The sequence below is a fragment of the Haemaphysalis longicornis genome, unplaced genomic scaffold (assembly GCF_048455015.1).
Source record: "Haemaphysalis longicornis isolate Haplotype H1 unplaced genomic scaffold, Haemaphysalis longicornis Haplotype H1 scaffold_7, whole genome shotgun sequence".
Classification (NCBI taxonomy): Eukaryota; Metazoa; Arthropoda; class Arachnida; order Ixodida; family Ixodidae; genus Haemaphysalis; species Haemaphysalis longicornis.
The window spans coordinates 1,673,975-1,689,633 of NW_027526422.1; the positions used below are offsets into that span (position 1 = coordinate 1,673,975).

The 15,659-nt window shown below is 50.2% G+C and overlaps 1 protein-coding gene across 1 annotated transcript in view; it reads left to right on the forward strand.

Annotated features, from left to right (window-relative positions):
• LOC144144290 (uncharacterized) overlaps positions 1 to 15,659 on the forward strand; it is a 216,761-nt gene that overhangs the window by 128,566 nt on the left and 72,536 nt on the right. The window contains exons 10-11 of the mRNA XM_077675655.1: positions 11,592 to 11,711; positions 12,593 to 12,673. Coding sequence (XP_077531781.1) covers positions 11,592 to 11,711; positions 12,593 to 12,673 — 201 coding nt within the window. The remainder of the gene's footprint in view (positions 1 to 11,591; positions 11,712 to 12,592; positions 12,674 to 15,659) is intronic.

Consider the following 15,659-nt stretch of genomic DNA (forward strand, 5'->3'; position numbering starts at 1 on the left):
CCTGTACGTCCCGTCCCTTGTGCAGTAGACGACTGATGTTTCGGACCTTGAGGGGAACGAAAAATAGTCCGAATTAAAGAGCAGTCCGAAAAACCCGCGAGTCGCAAAAACAAACATTATTTCATTTAAATGGGACTTAAGAAGTCGCGAATGGTTCTTCGCCTTAAATTGCTCCTTCGTCTGAGAACGTCTGCTTGCATCTCTGCAAGCGTCACGTTTTCTTCGTAAACATTCGAAAACAACACCAAAATGTTGGCAACGTCGATCGGGAGCGTCTTCGTCGGAGTCAGAGTGGTTTTGCGGCAGCGCGGTCGTCTGGCGCACGGTCTTGTCGTCCGTTAGTGGCGTTTAAAAATGAAAAAAAGAGAGAAGTATGACCCGCTTCCGGCTTGCGAGGGCCTTCCGCCGCAGACTGTATGCACAATTATGGCTGGCAACCATTATACACCATATTATGGCCTCCGAAATCAGTTTGTTATACCCCGGCGGGATTCAAGCCAATCACCATCCAATCCACCATCAAAGTGGCTGAGGATTAAAAATGGCGTCGTCCTGGCGTCGTCATCGCGGCTTTGTCGCGGAAGAATTTGTCCGGAAAATTGAACGTTTGGCTTTATTTTGTCCGAAATATCCGTTGTTCATATACGTTACTCTTATGGGACAACTGGCGGTTCCTTGGGAAAGTACGGAATATCCAGCAAGTCCGAAAAAACGATCGGATACTGTATATGCGTTTTCGAAGGATTAGTTACCCCCAGGCGCCATTTTCACCATCAGTATGGTTTCAGGCATGGGATAAAGGTTTCTCACAGCTTTGCCGCTGCGCGACCCGCGTCGGCCACGTTCGCACCAGCCTCCCTCACTTTTTGGGCGAACTTGCAAGCGCGGTTCGCGTGCCTATATTTACCTACGGTTCATCCGGACTGTCGTCACGACCGGGGGGGGGGCAAATCCGACTGCCACCTGCTCGTGGTCCCCCTGCCAGCTGGCTGGGCGAAGGCGGTTTCGGCTGCCTAGCTTTGGTCAGTTGCCAACGACAGCGGTGGGTGGGTGCCAGGTCCCACCCGGGGATGCAAAACCCCAAGGGAGTGGCAGCGACTCCCTGGAACTGTATGGGCCAGTTCCTTGCCCCAGAGCCGATGCTGGACGCAGAGGCAGGCCAGGACAGCCTGGGTGGCTACCGAGGTTGGCTCTGGGAACTTGGCTTAAAAGCGGTGAAAAAGGATCCCTTATTAAGGGTCCGCCGCAGTCACCCCATGCGGGCACGACTGCTCGCTGCCGACACGAAGGTTCCTGGACAACAGGATCCAGGGCCTTCGATAGGTGCTCATGATGGCCAATGTCTCTGGCCTTTAGTAGCGACCAGTCTAGGAGGCGCGCACTTGCTATGACCGAGGAAAGAGGGATTGGCTCACTTCTTAGGGAAGCTTCTCGTCCTCAGTATCGGGAGTAGGGCTGGTCGTACTCTATAAGGATTACTCCTTCCACCTGATGACTGCTGCCCGTATGGGGCGGGTTCCCTGGTGGGTGAGTGGTTGGCATAGGAGCACATTAGAGGTCCACCGAAACCCTATAAGTCACATAGGCTTTCCTATGGAGATAGGTGATTCAGGTGCACATAGGGATCGGCGGATGCATACAGGGTACAGTTACCCCGTCTGTCGGACAGTTAGCTTTACCAGTATCCGAAACCGTCGAGACGAGGGGGATTAGTACCTATGTAGGCTGGGCAGGTGTCTCTTGAGTACTCGAGGGACCTGGTGGGTGTTAGCCGGGGGCTGGTTGTGAAAGGGGTCCAGAGATTAGGTGTCGTCACTCCGTCGCAGGTTCTCCCTGTTCTTCGATGTCGGAGCTCAGATGGTTGGAACCTATAGTGGGGTCCGCTGAATTCCAATTGGAACTGTCTGACGCCCATCCTGAATTTTCAGGCCTATTTTAGGAGTCAGACATCTAAGGATTAGAACAAAAACCTCGCTGTCCCCATTCCCACCCACTTTCCCATAACCCATTCCTTATTACCACCATCCGCATCCCTCATCACAACCTTTCCTGCTACCGTCCCAGGGGAGATCAGGAGAGTCTCCCCGGGCCCGCTCTCCTGGCTGTGGTGTCGCCGTGTAGCATTTTTCCCTTTTATTTTCCACTTCGGTGGGTATTTCCTTCTCTTCAAAACTCTAGTTGACCTCGGTCCAGTTTGTTTATTTTTAATTCGCGTCACCCGTGATGCGTATGGGGTACGGGTTGGGCTTTTATTTTATATTATAGCCGTTTAGCTTTATGTCGTCACGACCACTTGTCGTTTCCGCTCGGATCTCGCTTTTCTTCCATTGTATACTAATGGAGACACCGCGTAACTGCGCTGGTAGAATGGCTCTTGAGTTCATCATTAGCTATTAGTACCTGTCTAAGCGTTTACGGATGGTTCGGTTCGACAAGATTGGAAGCGATATTGAACACTTAACTTCAGCGGTCTCAGGGGGGTTCCTTCTAGCGCCAATTCTGTGTAATTTATGCGTTCACGACCTCCACTGTTCCAACTTCCCACTGCCAAGTCTTTCAGCTCGAGGACGAAAGCGCACTCGTTGACGGAGATCGTAATTATGGAATGGCAATGGAGTAGAGATGCGAGTTTTTATAAAATTTGGAGGGGCGGGAAAAAACAGGTTTTCTTCATGTTTTTTTCAGGAAAACATGACAAATTGAAAAAATATTTCGCATAAATCTAAAAAGACATTCGACGTACTTCTTAACGTGAAAGCCTAAAGATATCTGATTAAACGTGAGGAGCGACAGTAGTGAAACCAAATGAAACCAAATTACGGCCGCTGTAAAAAGAAAATAAGCAAAGCAAACGTACAGTAAGGCATTAAAAGAAATACAAACAGCGGAGCCCCAGCCTCCGACGCATTCTGCACCATCTGGCTGCAAAGTCAGTAAACGGCGCGCATGCGCACTTCTTGGAGAGCGCTTGAAAGCGTGGACTACATTTATGGGAAATGCTTGACCAAGACGTGGCGCCGGTCGTTCATTTTGAGGCGCGTTTTCACGCTTCGTCGCCACTGCGCAGGATGATCGTTGAAGGGCATCATGCTAGCTGCTAGCTGCCTGCTGCGCGCTTGGCTCCCAAGTGTACAGATAACAGGCTGCACAGTGGTGACAGAGCATAAAATGACGCCCCAAAATAAATGACCGGCGTCGCTTCTTCATCGAGAATTTCCCCTCGCACCCGTGGGCCACACTTTCAAACGCTCTGAAAGAACTACGCATGCGCACAGTTTACTGACAGCGTGCAGCCAGACGGCGAGGCATGCGTCGGAGGCTGTGTGCTACGTTGTTCGTATTTCTTTTTATCCCCCCTGTACATAAAAAGCTATTCGGGTTCGAATCGGATTTCAATTGGAGTCGCCAATAGCCGCAGCCAAGTGCAGTGCATAGCTACAGCACTAGCGCTGCGCCGTGCCTGCAGGGTGGCCCGAGAATTACCCGGGTGTGTCAGGTGAACGTGACGGCGCCGCAAACAATGGGCAGTGGCGAATAAGAAGTCTTCGATAGTCGCTGGCTTCCGCGCTCGAATCACTCAAGAGACGTCAGTGCCCTACAATTTTTTTCGTTAACGCTGAAAAGAATATAATTGTCACATGTTGCATCACAAAAGACCCAGCAGAGGTTCTGCTCACAACATCTGCGCATGATTTCATGGCAAGGCATTGATTTCGGAAAGCGTTTCCCTCACGGAAGGTTGCTCACAACACAACGAATTTCCCCGTACAAGCGCTGTTTGCTTTTTGAAATGTTATCGGGGTTGATGTTATCCGCTGTTTCTGGCCACTCAAGACGTATTTACTTATCATTTGCAATGATTACTATACTATATTGTTTTTATTACTGGTGTAGTGGCATTGTGACCAAGATGAACAGAGCAGTGCAACTTTCGTCTGCCGCAGCAGGAGGTTTCGGACCCCGCGATGCAGGGCAGCTCCTGTGCGCGTCGTTCGCCGAGGAGCTGCTCAGCTCGCGTGCACCGCCTCTGCCGCCCAGGGCCACTCTTGCCGCGCCCCCGAGAAGTAGAAGACTCCGGCTGTTCAACGGGCTAACGGAGGGGGAACAGGCCAGGGCGCCCCACCGAAAGGCCAGTCCAAGCGCAAGCCATAGCGTTTCATACTAAATCTGGCGCTGCAGTCGCGGGCCGTCGTGGGCCGCCATTGCAGCGACGTTCCTCGCGTACTTGGCTCCATTCGCCGCATGGCCTCTTTTTTGTTTCGAAGCCAAAATTGAAAAAAAGAAGGTCACATTTCTTTAAGCTTCCATATAATCCGTCAAAAAAAAATCTTTCTGCGCTTCAGTTTTGTAATAACAAAACAAATTTGAATAATTTTTACAGTAATATTGTTGCTCAGCTTCTGCAGATAGAGGCAACTTCTTAGCCCTGTTCATGAGCCATGCCAAGGACAAGGGCGGCCCTATTCTCGACTGCACAAATTGCCGGCAATTCAGGCAATTTTCCGGAAGTCTTTTCTGATTGGCTTTCAATTTTGGTCACGTGCTCCCTGTTGACAAAGCGGTTGTGTGTGCTGTCGTCATTTTGACGTTTCATGTCGTCTACGGACACAAGTTCTAAAGTTTGCCTTATTTCTCGTTACTAAAGGCGCATAATTCTTGGCCGGCAATGAAAAACCAGACTAAATGCAGCGGACATGACAACGTAAGCCTGTCTTTGCTATTCAACAACAATACTGCTTGTAATACACCCCCCCTCTGTGATTGGCTGAGAAGGCGTGGCGTAATTTAAACAGTTGGCGGGAACGATTACGTCATGCATTGGCAACTTCAGCCTGCGTAAAAGTGACGTAATGCTACGTAACAGCTTGAAAATGGCCGCTGTTTTTGTCGCAAAATACAAGCAAAATAGGGCACAATATTGCCCCGGCTTACGGCGCCGCGAAATGTGCGGCAATTTGCAGCAGGCGCAGTTTCGCATGCGCGCTGTTTAAAGCATGTTTCCTACCGAAACAAATTATAGTTTCAACTGCTTCCAAGTCAGCAATCATGGAACATAAAAATAACATGCAGTATTTTGCTTTTATGTTTGGCAATGAAATAAAAATTATTTGTTTGGCGTAGCCGCAACATAAGAGGGCAGTACAAGCCTCTCCATGACAAAGAGAACCCAATGCATGGCATTTGTCCATACTTGTCCTACTAAGCCGTTGGGTCACATGATCGAACTCAAGAGAAAAATAACAATGAAAAGTGACTATTTAGTTCATTACAGCGCTGATTGCAGTCGAGCTTGACGAATGAGTGAATCGGCGATACCGGTGCGCTCCGCGGTTATCAGGCGTAGCGCTTCGCTGCTCTTATGTGTCATAAAAGCGATGGTCGCGGCCGTCTTTTTCTGTGATCACGCCATAAACTTGTAACATAGCAGCAGACGATATGGCGTGGCGGCGCTGGCGGCAGGGAAGGTAATAACGCAACAAAGCTTGCATTGAAGCAGAGAGCCCAGCTATGTCAATAAAAGCAATTGAAAGAAATAAATAGATACGGTAAAAAATTGTGTGATGTTCTTTAGCTCGACATCCGCCTTTCGCTCGCTTTTGGATCAACGTTACTCGATTGCCTTGTGGTGTTGGCACCAAATTTGACCTCCAGAAATGTTTTTCTTGTCAGCCTCAGCTACCGTCTTAATTTTTATAGTACATGCCAAGTGTTTTTATATCTTTCTTGCACAATATTTGATACCTTGGTAGCGATCTTTATGAGTGACTCGTCAAATTACACTGCATGTCGTCATAGCTATAGGTGCAGCACGTCACTGATTGCTTACGTCGTGCTTACGCAAAAAAACATGGGCGAAATGCCGGCAATTTGTGCAGTCGAGAATAGGGCCCCTTCTTTATTTATTCTTTATTTTAGGGACCTTACCTATGCAAAGTGCGCCCCGCCATCTCACGTCGACTCCGGTAACTAGGTCCGCCATTTTGGTACGGCCGTTTGAAACCGAAACCAATTAGCAAAACATAGAAGGCGGGCATTGACCGCTCTTGGTGATGGACTACAATGCCGGGGCATTGCTTCGTGCCGCAGTGCACGCAATGCAGAAATACCGGTCCAAATGAAGAAAAGGTACGTGAAGTTCCACGCTTTTGAACGAACTTTCTGACGCGAACTATGCCGCCGCGAGCAAACTTTGTGACACGCTGGGCGCGGTGCGCTGGGAGCGAGTATTTGCCGGTTCGCTAAGCGCGGGATTCCGTAGTCTCTGTCCGGATGAAAAATACAGGGACCTTACCTAAGCTGCGTTGGAGTTATATGGTCCAGCCTTTGTATTCTAAATGAAGCCTGAGCGTGCGCCACCTATTCATGCGACTGACAGCGGCGCTCGACCGGGAAAACAGTACCACACTGCCAAAATTAGGCTGTTTCTTTACTCGTCCCTGTGGCTCTGCGCCCGCTTCATTTCATTGTTAAATGGTACCGCTTAGCCCCTACACGAGCCTTTATCTTACCTAGAGCTATAAACAATCTTTTCTTGCCGCACTACGCCGTCACGGCGCGGTTGAAAATTTCCTCTGTGGCGGGCGCGCACGGTATGGGAGTGTGTTGTTGGTTTCTTTTACGTTGCATTTAGCCGCGTGTCGTTGCAGAAGTGGCGTACACTGTTTTATGATGATCTAACGGTGGAACATTCGAGCTTTTGCACTTGGTTCCCGATTTGCCGGGCTGAAAGGTTTGTTGTTACGTCAAGTTAACTTGGTGCCCATTGTCATTTCAGCCACGATGTATTTACTGTCGAATATTTTGTGAATAAAATACACACTCACTCCTCTAGTTTGTCACATGCTACATGCATGCCTTCGACTTAATGATAGTGGCCATTGATGTAGGTAGCTGAGACAATTCTCAAGTTTTATGTTAAAAAAAAAAGCCGCCAGAGTTGCATCAGGCCACCGCGCATCAGCTTTAGTGCTTTTGCATTTTTTGTATCCACAGTGAAAATCCCAGTAAATTAAACTACTTCGCGGATTTATAGCGCGTGCAGTATAGCAAACTGTGAATATAAATGGAACAAAGGGAAGCATTCGCGCCCCCCTGCATGCCGCGGTCTATTAAACACGACGTTACCCAGCCTCTGCGTGCTCGCGAGATGACCACGGCGAAATGTGGCATGAATGCTTGCTGGTAGCTCATAGGTGACCCTTCAGGTGCCATGCCAGTCCTTCTTTCTGTCACTCTGGGGGGTGAGGCCAGCACAACTGGGGCAAAAAAACCCATTCCCAAGGCTACCAAGTTTTCTCCCAAGCGCCTGCACGGCACTTTGTTGCTGCTCGCATTGCTCCTGTGCTCGACGTGCATCGAACAGACGCATTGGCAAGGGAAGGGAGGGGCCATTTTCTCGCGGGCTTCTCCAGTCAATGTCTTGGACACTCGCTGGCTTGATGCCCTGCTGTCTCAGACGTCCCCACTGTTGAGGCAGCTCAGTGCACGCAAGCTCCGGTGGCGCCTCTTAAAACCTTCGGCTTGCAAGAGGACGAGTAGGTGCACAGCCGCCAGGATGTGACTCCATGCTCCACTGCAACCCGCCGGGCACTCGCACGATGCCTCCCCAATCGCCCCACTGTCCGTCTCAAAAGTGAGGCACACAACATAGGGCCGGCCACTTTTCTTCTGAGAGCGAAAGCAGCTGCTGAGCACATGGATGAGGCCCAGCCTGCAAGAACAGAGAGAGTAACAGTAAATAGCACCCAGGGAAGAAGAGGACTAATCCGCTACAGTTTAGGTAAAGGGACAGAGCAGAAAGAAGTGGCCGCAAGGAACAGACTCAAAATGACCAGATTTTGTGTCTTGCTTAACACTGTTGCAAGGGCAATAATCTACACCTCAAACAGCAATGATGTCAAAATTGTTTGTCAAGTTCGAGCGTGCAAGTATCTCTGCATGCTTTGTTAATGCATTTTCAAGAGAAGGGAGTTTAACATTTAAAAACCTCACCGTGGGTAATAATACCAGTACCCGCATAATCGTGTTCGTCATAACTTAAGCAAGCAATAATAAACATTCGGGCGATACCGATGACCCATCGAATTAAAAAAAAAATCTTCTAGATCAGTGAGTTAGGGCAAACGAGGTTTTAATGTATTATCTATTCGTGCACACCAAAAACACGCGCTTTAGAAACAAACACAACCACCCCACCGCCAAAAAAAAGAAGAAAAACAAACAAACAGATTTTTGCGGCAGAACATGCGCAATAAATAATGGAAACACATAAAAGAAGAAAATTCAAGGCGTGTGTGCGCTTTCGCAGTCGACTTCGCCGCAAAGCGTGATTGCTTTGCGGCAAACCCGCGGGCGGACGACCGTCACGGAAAACGGCCGCAACCTTTCCGTAAACATCTTCGCCAAAAATCATCCCGTAAATTCGATGTACAGCATTTGAAAATACCTAATCCACCCACTAGCGGTACGGTCTGGCGATTGTTGCTTTCCTCTTCCAGGGTTACTGCAACAGGGTCGACGCTACGCATTTGCATGGTAAACAACGGTGAACAAAGTGCTATATAAATGCTCGTACCGGTTAATTCGCGTCAAGTAAAAAAAATTGGGCCCATCTCCCCGCGAGGGGGACTCGAGTAAATGCGACGCATAGGGGGTGGGTGTATTGCGTTAACGTTTAGTGTTTGGGGAGTTGGTGGTAGTGAATGCGTTGTATCAGCAGCTTCTTGGCGTAGTTTGAATGAGTCAAGGATATAAGGCGCGTTCGTAGCCTCCCATTCTGTGTCGGCTTTGTGGCGCAGTGGGTAGAGCACCATGTACATTGCGTTCCGCCCGCAGGGTCGAGGGATCGAAACCAGGCGCCGGATAGTATTTTTTTTATATATAGTGTAGGGGGAGGGGTGCGGACTACGACTACGGACGTCAACGCGGGTGACATCGTGAGTTACTGAAATGCTCTGCATTTAAAACAAAGAAGGATTTACTTACTGCGAGTCGCACGTGTTTGTCCGCACCGATGAAGGCGAGCAATGCGCCTAGGTGGCTATGCGGCATGCCCTGCTCCGCTGCCGCTCAGATGGGTCTTTGGCGCGGCACCCCGAGTGGTATGAGTCTTCAGACACAGTCGGCAGCGCAGACAAGTCCTTCGTCCACAATCCGTGGTCGGGAGCCGGAAAACGCCGTCCGGTTTGAGCCATACCGCGTTACCTTCACCTACTCTTCCCTAGTAAACAATACGAGACTTCCCGATCGGCGCCCGTACCAATATGGCCGACAGTCTCCTTTACATCAGTGTTGCTAGATCACCAAGCAATTTCGCATAACGTCTATTGTAAGCCAAGTGCAGCCGCGAAGGTATGAAATTTTTCCTTCATCTGACTGGTTGTAACACAGACTTTGGTTGCTTGATTGCGCTTGGGAAGCTCGACCCGCGGAACGAGAGCGAGAAAGAAATCTCGCCATCAGAGACGGAGAGAGCGCGAGCGGCACGCGTGCGGACAGAGAAGAAATGGAGAAGACGGCAATTCTCGATTGAGCTGTTTATTTACCACAACTGGTGCAAATTGGGGCGCTGTCGTTCAGACTAGTGCATAGTGCTACCGGAGCTATTATGCCGCAACCAGTGCAGCAAGTAAACAAAATGCCTCTAATGCTATCTGCAGCATGGAGGGATGCTTTTCTCCGTGACCAGCGTGGAGGAAACAGTGATGATAGTTACGGACACGTTTTATAACTTGTATAACGTTGTATAACGTTGTATAATACACGTTGTATAACAATGCGAAAGTATGGGGGTTCCGATGACGTAACGCAACTTGTATCTGCCCATCCTTAATATAACTACAGGAGAGTGATTCGCAAGCCAACGGCGAATGTATAAAAAATTAAGGGGGGGGGGGAACGGGGGAACATGACAGTGAACACAGTGCCAGTCTTGCAGCCCTATTCCCCGAGGGCCCACCCTAAGGCGAGTCCGAAGTTCACGCTGTAGACATTGCGATTCAGTCCGTAGATAGTGCACGCGGTGAGCCATTCAAATTGTAGGCAGAACGACCAAGCCGTTCAGACCGCTATATCAATTTGTAAAGACCATTTTCAAAGACGTACTGGGTTATTCCTTCAGGTGTAGCCGGATCGTCACGGACACGATCAATGTGTCCCTGCTCAGTCGCGGGTGCGGGGCCTGCAGTTAAAAGCTGATGGCGGTAATGGCCGAATACAGGACAACGCCATATTAGGCGGTAAAGATTTGGTATTTCATCACGACTACAGTGCGGGCATCGGCGCAATACGGATCTTGCTCTGGCTGTCCAATACGCTGTTTAATGTGTGGCGTTTGCGCTGCACTCGCAAGTGCCTAACTGGCGAATACTTCTCCCGCACGTGAGGAGGCAGGGAAGGGTGCCCAGTGGTGCCTTCGTGGGGTGGCGAAGGCGGAGGCGCCCGTCTGTGTGCGGAGGGCGGCCTCTCCCTGGCAGCGTCGTGTGCCATGTGGTTGCCCTATGCGCCTGCAGAGTGGTCCGGAGCGCGAACAGTGCCGATTCTGGAGCCTCCAATTTGTGGGTCCGTTGTGTGTCCAGCAAAGCTGGGCGCCGTCGAAGGAGTGGAGGGAACAGAACGCGTTTATGTGTGGGTCGCCATTGAGCATACCTCCTAGTTAAGTAGCTGGACGAAGCTTGCAAGGACTGTAGTTTTGTTGAGCGGACAAACACGAGCATGTCAACTTTTCTCTCTTAGAAGCCCATGCAATGACTGCAGACGCCAATTTACCAACATTTACAACATCGTAATTATTAAACGTCGGAATCAAGAAATAAATTAAACGGAGTACTGTAAGAGCCACCTTAGCAGCTAATTAATGCACAATTTGTTTCGGTAGGGGCTTTGATTAAACAAGAGCTGCAGCCGTTTTCGTAACAATTCTCGGAATGGTACTGAATCGGTGAGCACGTGAAGTCTGGTGGTGCGTGCAAGTCCACCCCGCGTCTTTGTATAAAGGGGAGACAGGTGGTGTGCGTGGGATTATACGGGAAAGGCACCGGGCACCACGTCTCTCCGAAACGTCTCCTTCAAGGTGCACTTGTCTAGACAGAAAAGAACACCAGGAGCCGTTCAAGAAGGCAACGCTAAACATCGGCTCTGGAGACGGAAAATTTCCTTTCCACTCCGGTTTGTACGCGCAGGTTATACTAGTAAACCGAAACATGTACACCTTCGTTATAAAAGTAATAAAAAGTCCCAGTAAATAAAAAGTACAAAAATAACTAAAATAAATACAAACAGAAATTCCAACTTGAGAGATAAATCGCAAAATAGTCATTTTTTTCGCCTAGGGCGGAGCGTATATGGCCACCTTTTTCATGCCCGGTGTGGGGTGTAGTAGTGAAAATTGGTTGACAACACTGGCGCGGCTCCCCTGGACGGTGGCGCCAGATTTCCCACAAGTCTATATTGGTGTGAAACTCTATGGCCACCCAGCGTGGTGCGTCAGCGGCGGTGCGTATAGGCTCGCTGGCCCTGAAAGTCGGTCCTTTTCTCCCCTTGTGTGCGTGCGTACGTGGACGGGAAGGAGCCCAACGTTCCGACTCTCGCAGCACCTGCAGTGACCGCAAGGAGCTGACCACGTCCAAATGGCTGCTGGTGACAGCTCCGGTGGCGATCAGCAGCATGGCCTTCGCCTGGTGCCTCCTCATGATGGGCTACCTGGAGCGCTAGTGAGCCACTTCGTTCTTCTCCTCTTCCTCATACCACAACCGTTTCCCAAAACTTTCTCCGCGCTAGCATTAGGACGTACGTCGACATCGAGCCACAATTGATCGTCAATTCTGTGAGCCTGTGTCGACGCCCTAATGACGAGACACTAGACCGTTGCATTCCATTCCATTCCATTTTTTTTAACACATGTATTCATTGAATCCGCTGCACTCAAATTTCACCCCAATCAAATTTATTTTTAATGCGTAGTAAGTGCGTCCAAATCAGCTGGGACACAAGTGGTAGCCCCGTGAAACGCCTCGTTAATCAGTCAGAAGCGTTTAAACAAGCTCCGCCGCAGACCACGCTGCACCTGCCGGCGGATCGCGTCAACAGCCGTGACGCGCCTGTTACGTTCCAGCCGACGGGGGATTCTTCCTCTGGCCAGCCACGCAGCTGGAGAACCGGTCGAGCTCTGCTGCGAGTTGCTGCTCCGCGCGCGCGTAGAGCTTGCGCACAGCCTTTTCTCCCGAGCTCGTGGCCGTCCGGCCGCTCGCTGGACGGCTGCAACGTCACTACAATGGCCGCTCTCTCCGCGGTTTCGCTTTCAAAATCGCCGATTTCTGGTGGCCGCTTGCGAAGTCCACGCGCGTATTTCAGCTGTTGTATTTTGCATGTTGCTTTCATTTTTAGGTGGAAATTTCGAGTGCACTTGGCCTTTACGGCACGACAGGAGGGCGCGGAAGCGATGCACGTGAGCCGCACCGCGATGGCCTGAAGATGGCATATGTAGCTAGATCAACTCCGATAACACATCGCGCCCTTTGGAAGAGGCCTTTGTTAACTACGCTGCCAATAACAACCAACAGCGAACCAAGAAAAGCGCTGCCCCTCCATGCAGCGACGCTGACGAGGACGAAGATGCCAGACACGCCATCAACCGGGCGCTCAAGCACAAGTACTACGAGATAAGTGCCTTCAGGTGAACACCTCCCTTCTTCTCAAGTGTAGCCGTTGAAAGCCAATGTAGCACCAGAGAGCACCGAAACATGATTATTGCGGGCATATTAGGTCAGCTGAGTACAATTCTGTGCCTGATCGGGCACGCGAAAACTGTTCCTGCAGGTTAAGGTAAGTGTAACAATTTTCCCCCACCTAACCGAGAAAACTGACAACTGAAAAGTTACTTAATTTATAGTCACGTTAGAGCGCACACGAGGAAATAGTGAGGACTTGGGCAAACGTGTCCTTACTTACACCAGAGTCCTTCAATGCTTTTCTGGTCACGAAACTCCGGCCGAAGCTTCATTCAGGGACAAAAGCTGCCGCTAGGATCGCCCCTGTTAACGTGAAGGCTTCGCCGGCGGTCGACGACGCTTCCTGGCCGGCTGTTTCTCCGCCGGCACGCGCCTACTTTCATCTGCTCTTCATTTCCACCAGTAAAAATGCGAGCGAAGTTTTTGAGTCAGCTTTTGAGTCGGTCAGTTGTTTTTGAGTCATTTGTTGTCCCGTAGCTCAGCTGTGAAACTGAGGCAAGACCACGGGTGTTACTGAGGCACATATGTTGCAGTGTTCGTTCATTCCGGCAAGCACCGCTACATTCTCGCTTCGAAAAGGCGGTCATCTGGCGTTTTCAATTTTTGACTAGCCTTTGCAGCCGCCTGCATGACCTTTGCAGCCGCCTGCATGATTTGAGTGAACTAGCGCCAGAATTAAATCTGTATTTACCCCTGGGCGCGACATGCTGCGCTGGACAAATAGGTGTGCAAACGTACAGCACGTTGGGTTAGCGCTGTGTTTGCGCAATTTTATAGCGCGCTAATAATGTAAAACTATAATCGAGATTCGGAAAGTTAGCGTGGACAGCAGGGAAAAAAACGCTCACGAAATGGAAGCAGAATAATGGGCGCGAGGAGGGGCCAGGGTAGGAGTAAATGCTACAGTTTTGAGCTACTTTCTCGGCTGTTCTCATAGGCATAGGGTGTCAACAGATGAAAACTCGCCCGCTCAGTGCCTGTCACACCCCTCCCACCCAAACGGCAAGTTGAGAAACATTGATTGATTATGATGTTTAACGTGCCGACGCTACACAGGCAATGGGGCGCGCGCCGTAGTGTAGTGCTCCAGATTAATTTTAACCACTCAGGTATCTTTAACTTGCGCCGAAATCTCGAACACACAAGCGTTTTCTTTTTTCACCTCCATCAGGAAAGCGGCTGGGAACCCGCGTCCTTGGGCTTATCATGATAAGCACAACGCCTTAGTCCCTGGGCAAGCGCGGCGGGCAAGTAAAAAAAAATATATGCAGGCAAAGATAGCCATGCTCCGCTTTCCAAATTCAAAATATCTGGTTGGATAACCAAAATCACAGTAGCTGCAGTCCGATCTTTGTGCGGCGACGAAACGCGACGACGTTTAGCAGACGGATTTTCTCGTTGTGAGCGCGATCGTGGCTTGGACTTCGTAAGATACGCCGCCAGGTTTTCAAATATCCGGGGCAACGCGGACCTTGAGCTTTCTCGCTGCAGAAGCACAGGTTGTCCACTTATTTTGAACTCATCGGCTCGAATAATGTCCGTGGGGTCGAAATATTTACCGAACACACGAACGGCCTTCCACTCGAAGCTGAAAGCGTCCGTCTCCTGTTGTGGAATGGCTCGCTTCCACCTGTCGCGTTGTTCGCGGTCGCTTGGGAGGCAGAACAACGAAGCCTTTTCCGTTGTATTCCGATAGCCAGAGCGGCAACCAGGTACACAGCACATCAGAGGCATGGTGGTTCACATAGTTTGCCCATCGTGATGAGTTTAGAAAGCTATATCACACAACAAACACTAGCAAGCTCGCGCTCCAACGCGCGGCAAATACGGCCGCCACCGTCCAAGCCGCCTTCACCTAAGGTCCCTGAAAGAACTAAGGTAGCGCCAACTGCTCCCTCCTTCTCCGCTGCCCTCCTCTTTTTTCTCTCCCCTCACCCGCGGCGCCGCCGTCCCTTTAACTCCGCGGCGGGGCCGCCATATTTGTTGGCCACTTGAGAGCAGACGCCCTCGCTACGCTTCAGGGCGCTCGCTGCAGTTTGCTCTTGTTTTCGCGCCGAAATCGCTCTTTGGTAGCATTTATAGGATTTCTAGAGCCCCGTTTTACCAACAGGCACTGAGTGATAGTGTTTTGTTTTATATTTTTGTCTACAAGGGGATATATGCGGGGCGGATGCCGCTGGCGCATACGCACAGCGCGGTTTTTGTTTACGTGTGCGGCATTCTGTAACACCTCAGGACAGCTCGTGAATGCGAAAGGATCGAGCGTGGACATTTCAAACTGCTCTGTTACGGTAGTTCCGTTCTTGCATTCGCGTGACTGTGGTCGTGCAATCACTGCACAGAGGTCTTGCGCACGGTTCGCGGCAGTATACAGTGCGCTTCATTCGCAAATGCCGTAGTTCGAGCGCTGCGCTGGCGTCCTTGCACTCGCCTTTCTTGCGATAATTGTGTATCCTCAGCGGCGTTCACTCTGCGCCCGCTTTTACTAACGACCTACAGCCTACCTTAATTACGCGCAGTTTAGAGTGCTTTGCTGTTTTTGTAGAAATGTTTCCTTCACCTTCATGTCGTTATAGGCTGCTGTGAGTAGACTAAAAACATACACATGCTGTTGTGCGTGTGTGCACGTACAGCGACGTGAAAAGCCCCTGCTTCCCCGACTTCGCAGCCGGATACACTAAACTACACTCGCGGCCGTACGTTCATGTGCGAACCTAGTGAAAAACGCAGACTTGTAATTCTGGGAATACGCGCCAGAGAAGACTGCGATCAATCGATCGGGTAAACTGAAATTACAGTCCCTCTAGGTACAAATTATGTAACTAGTTACTGCAGTTAATTAATCATGCAATACGTTTTTTCACCGGGCGCGGTCGTTTACAGCCGTTATTAATGGAGGCGCCCGGACAGAATTGTTTTGTGCTGGGATAT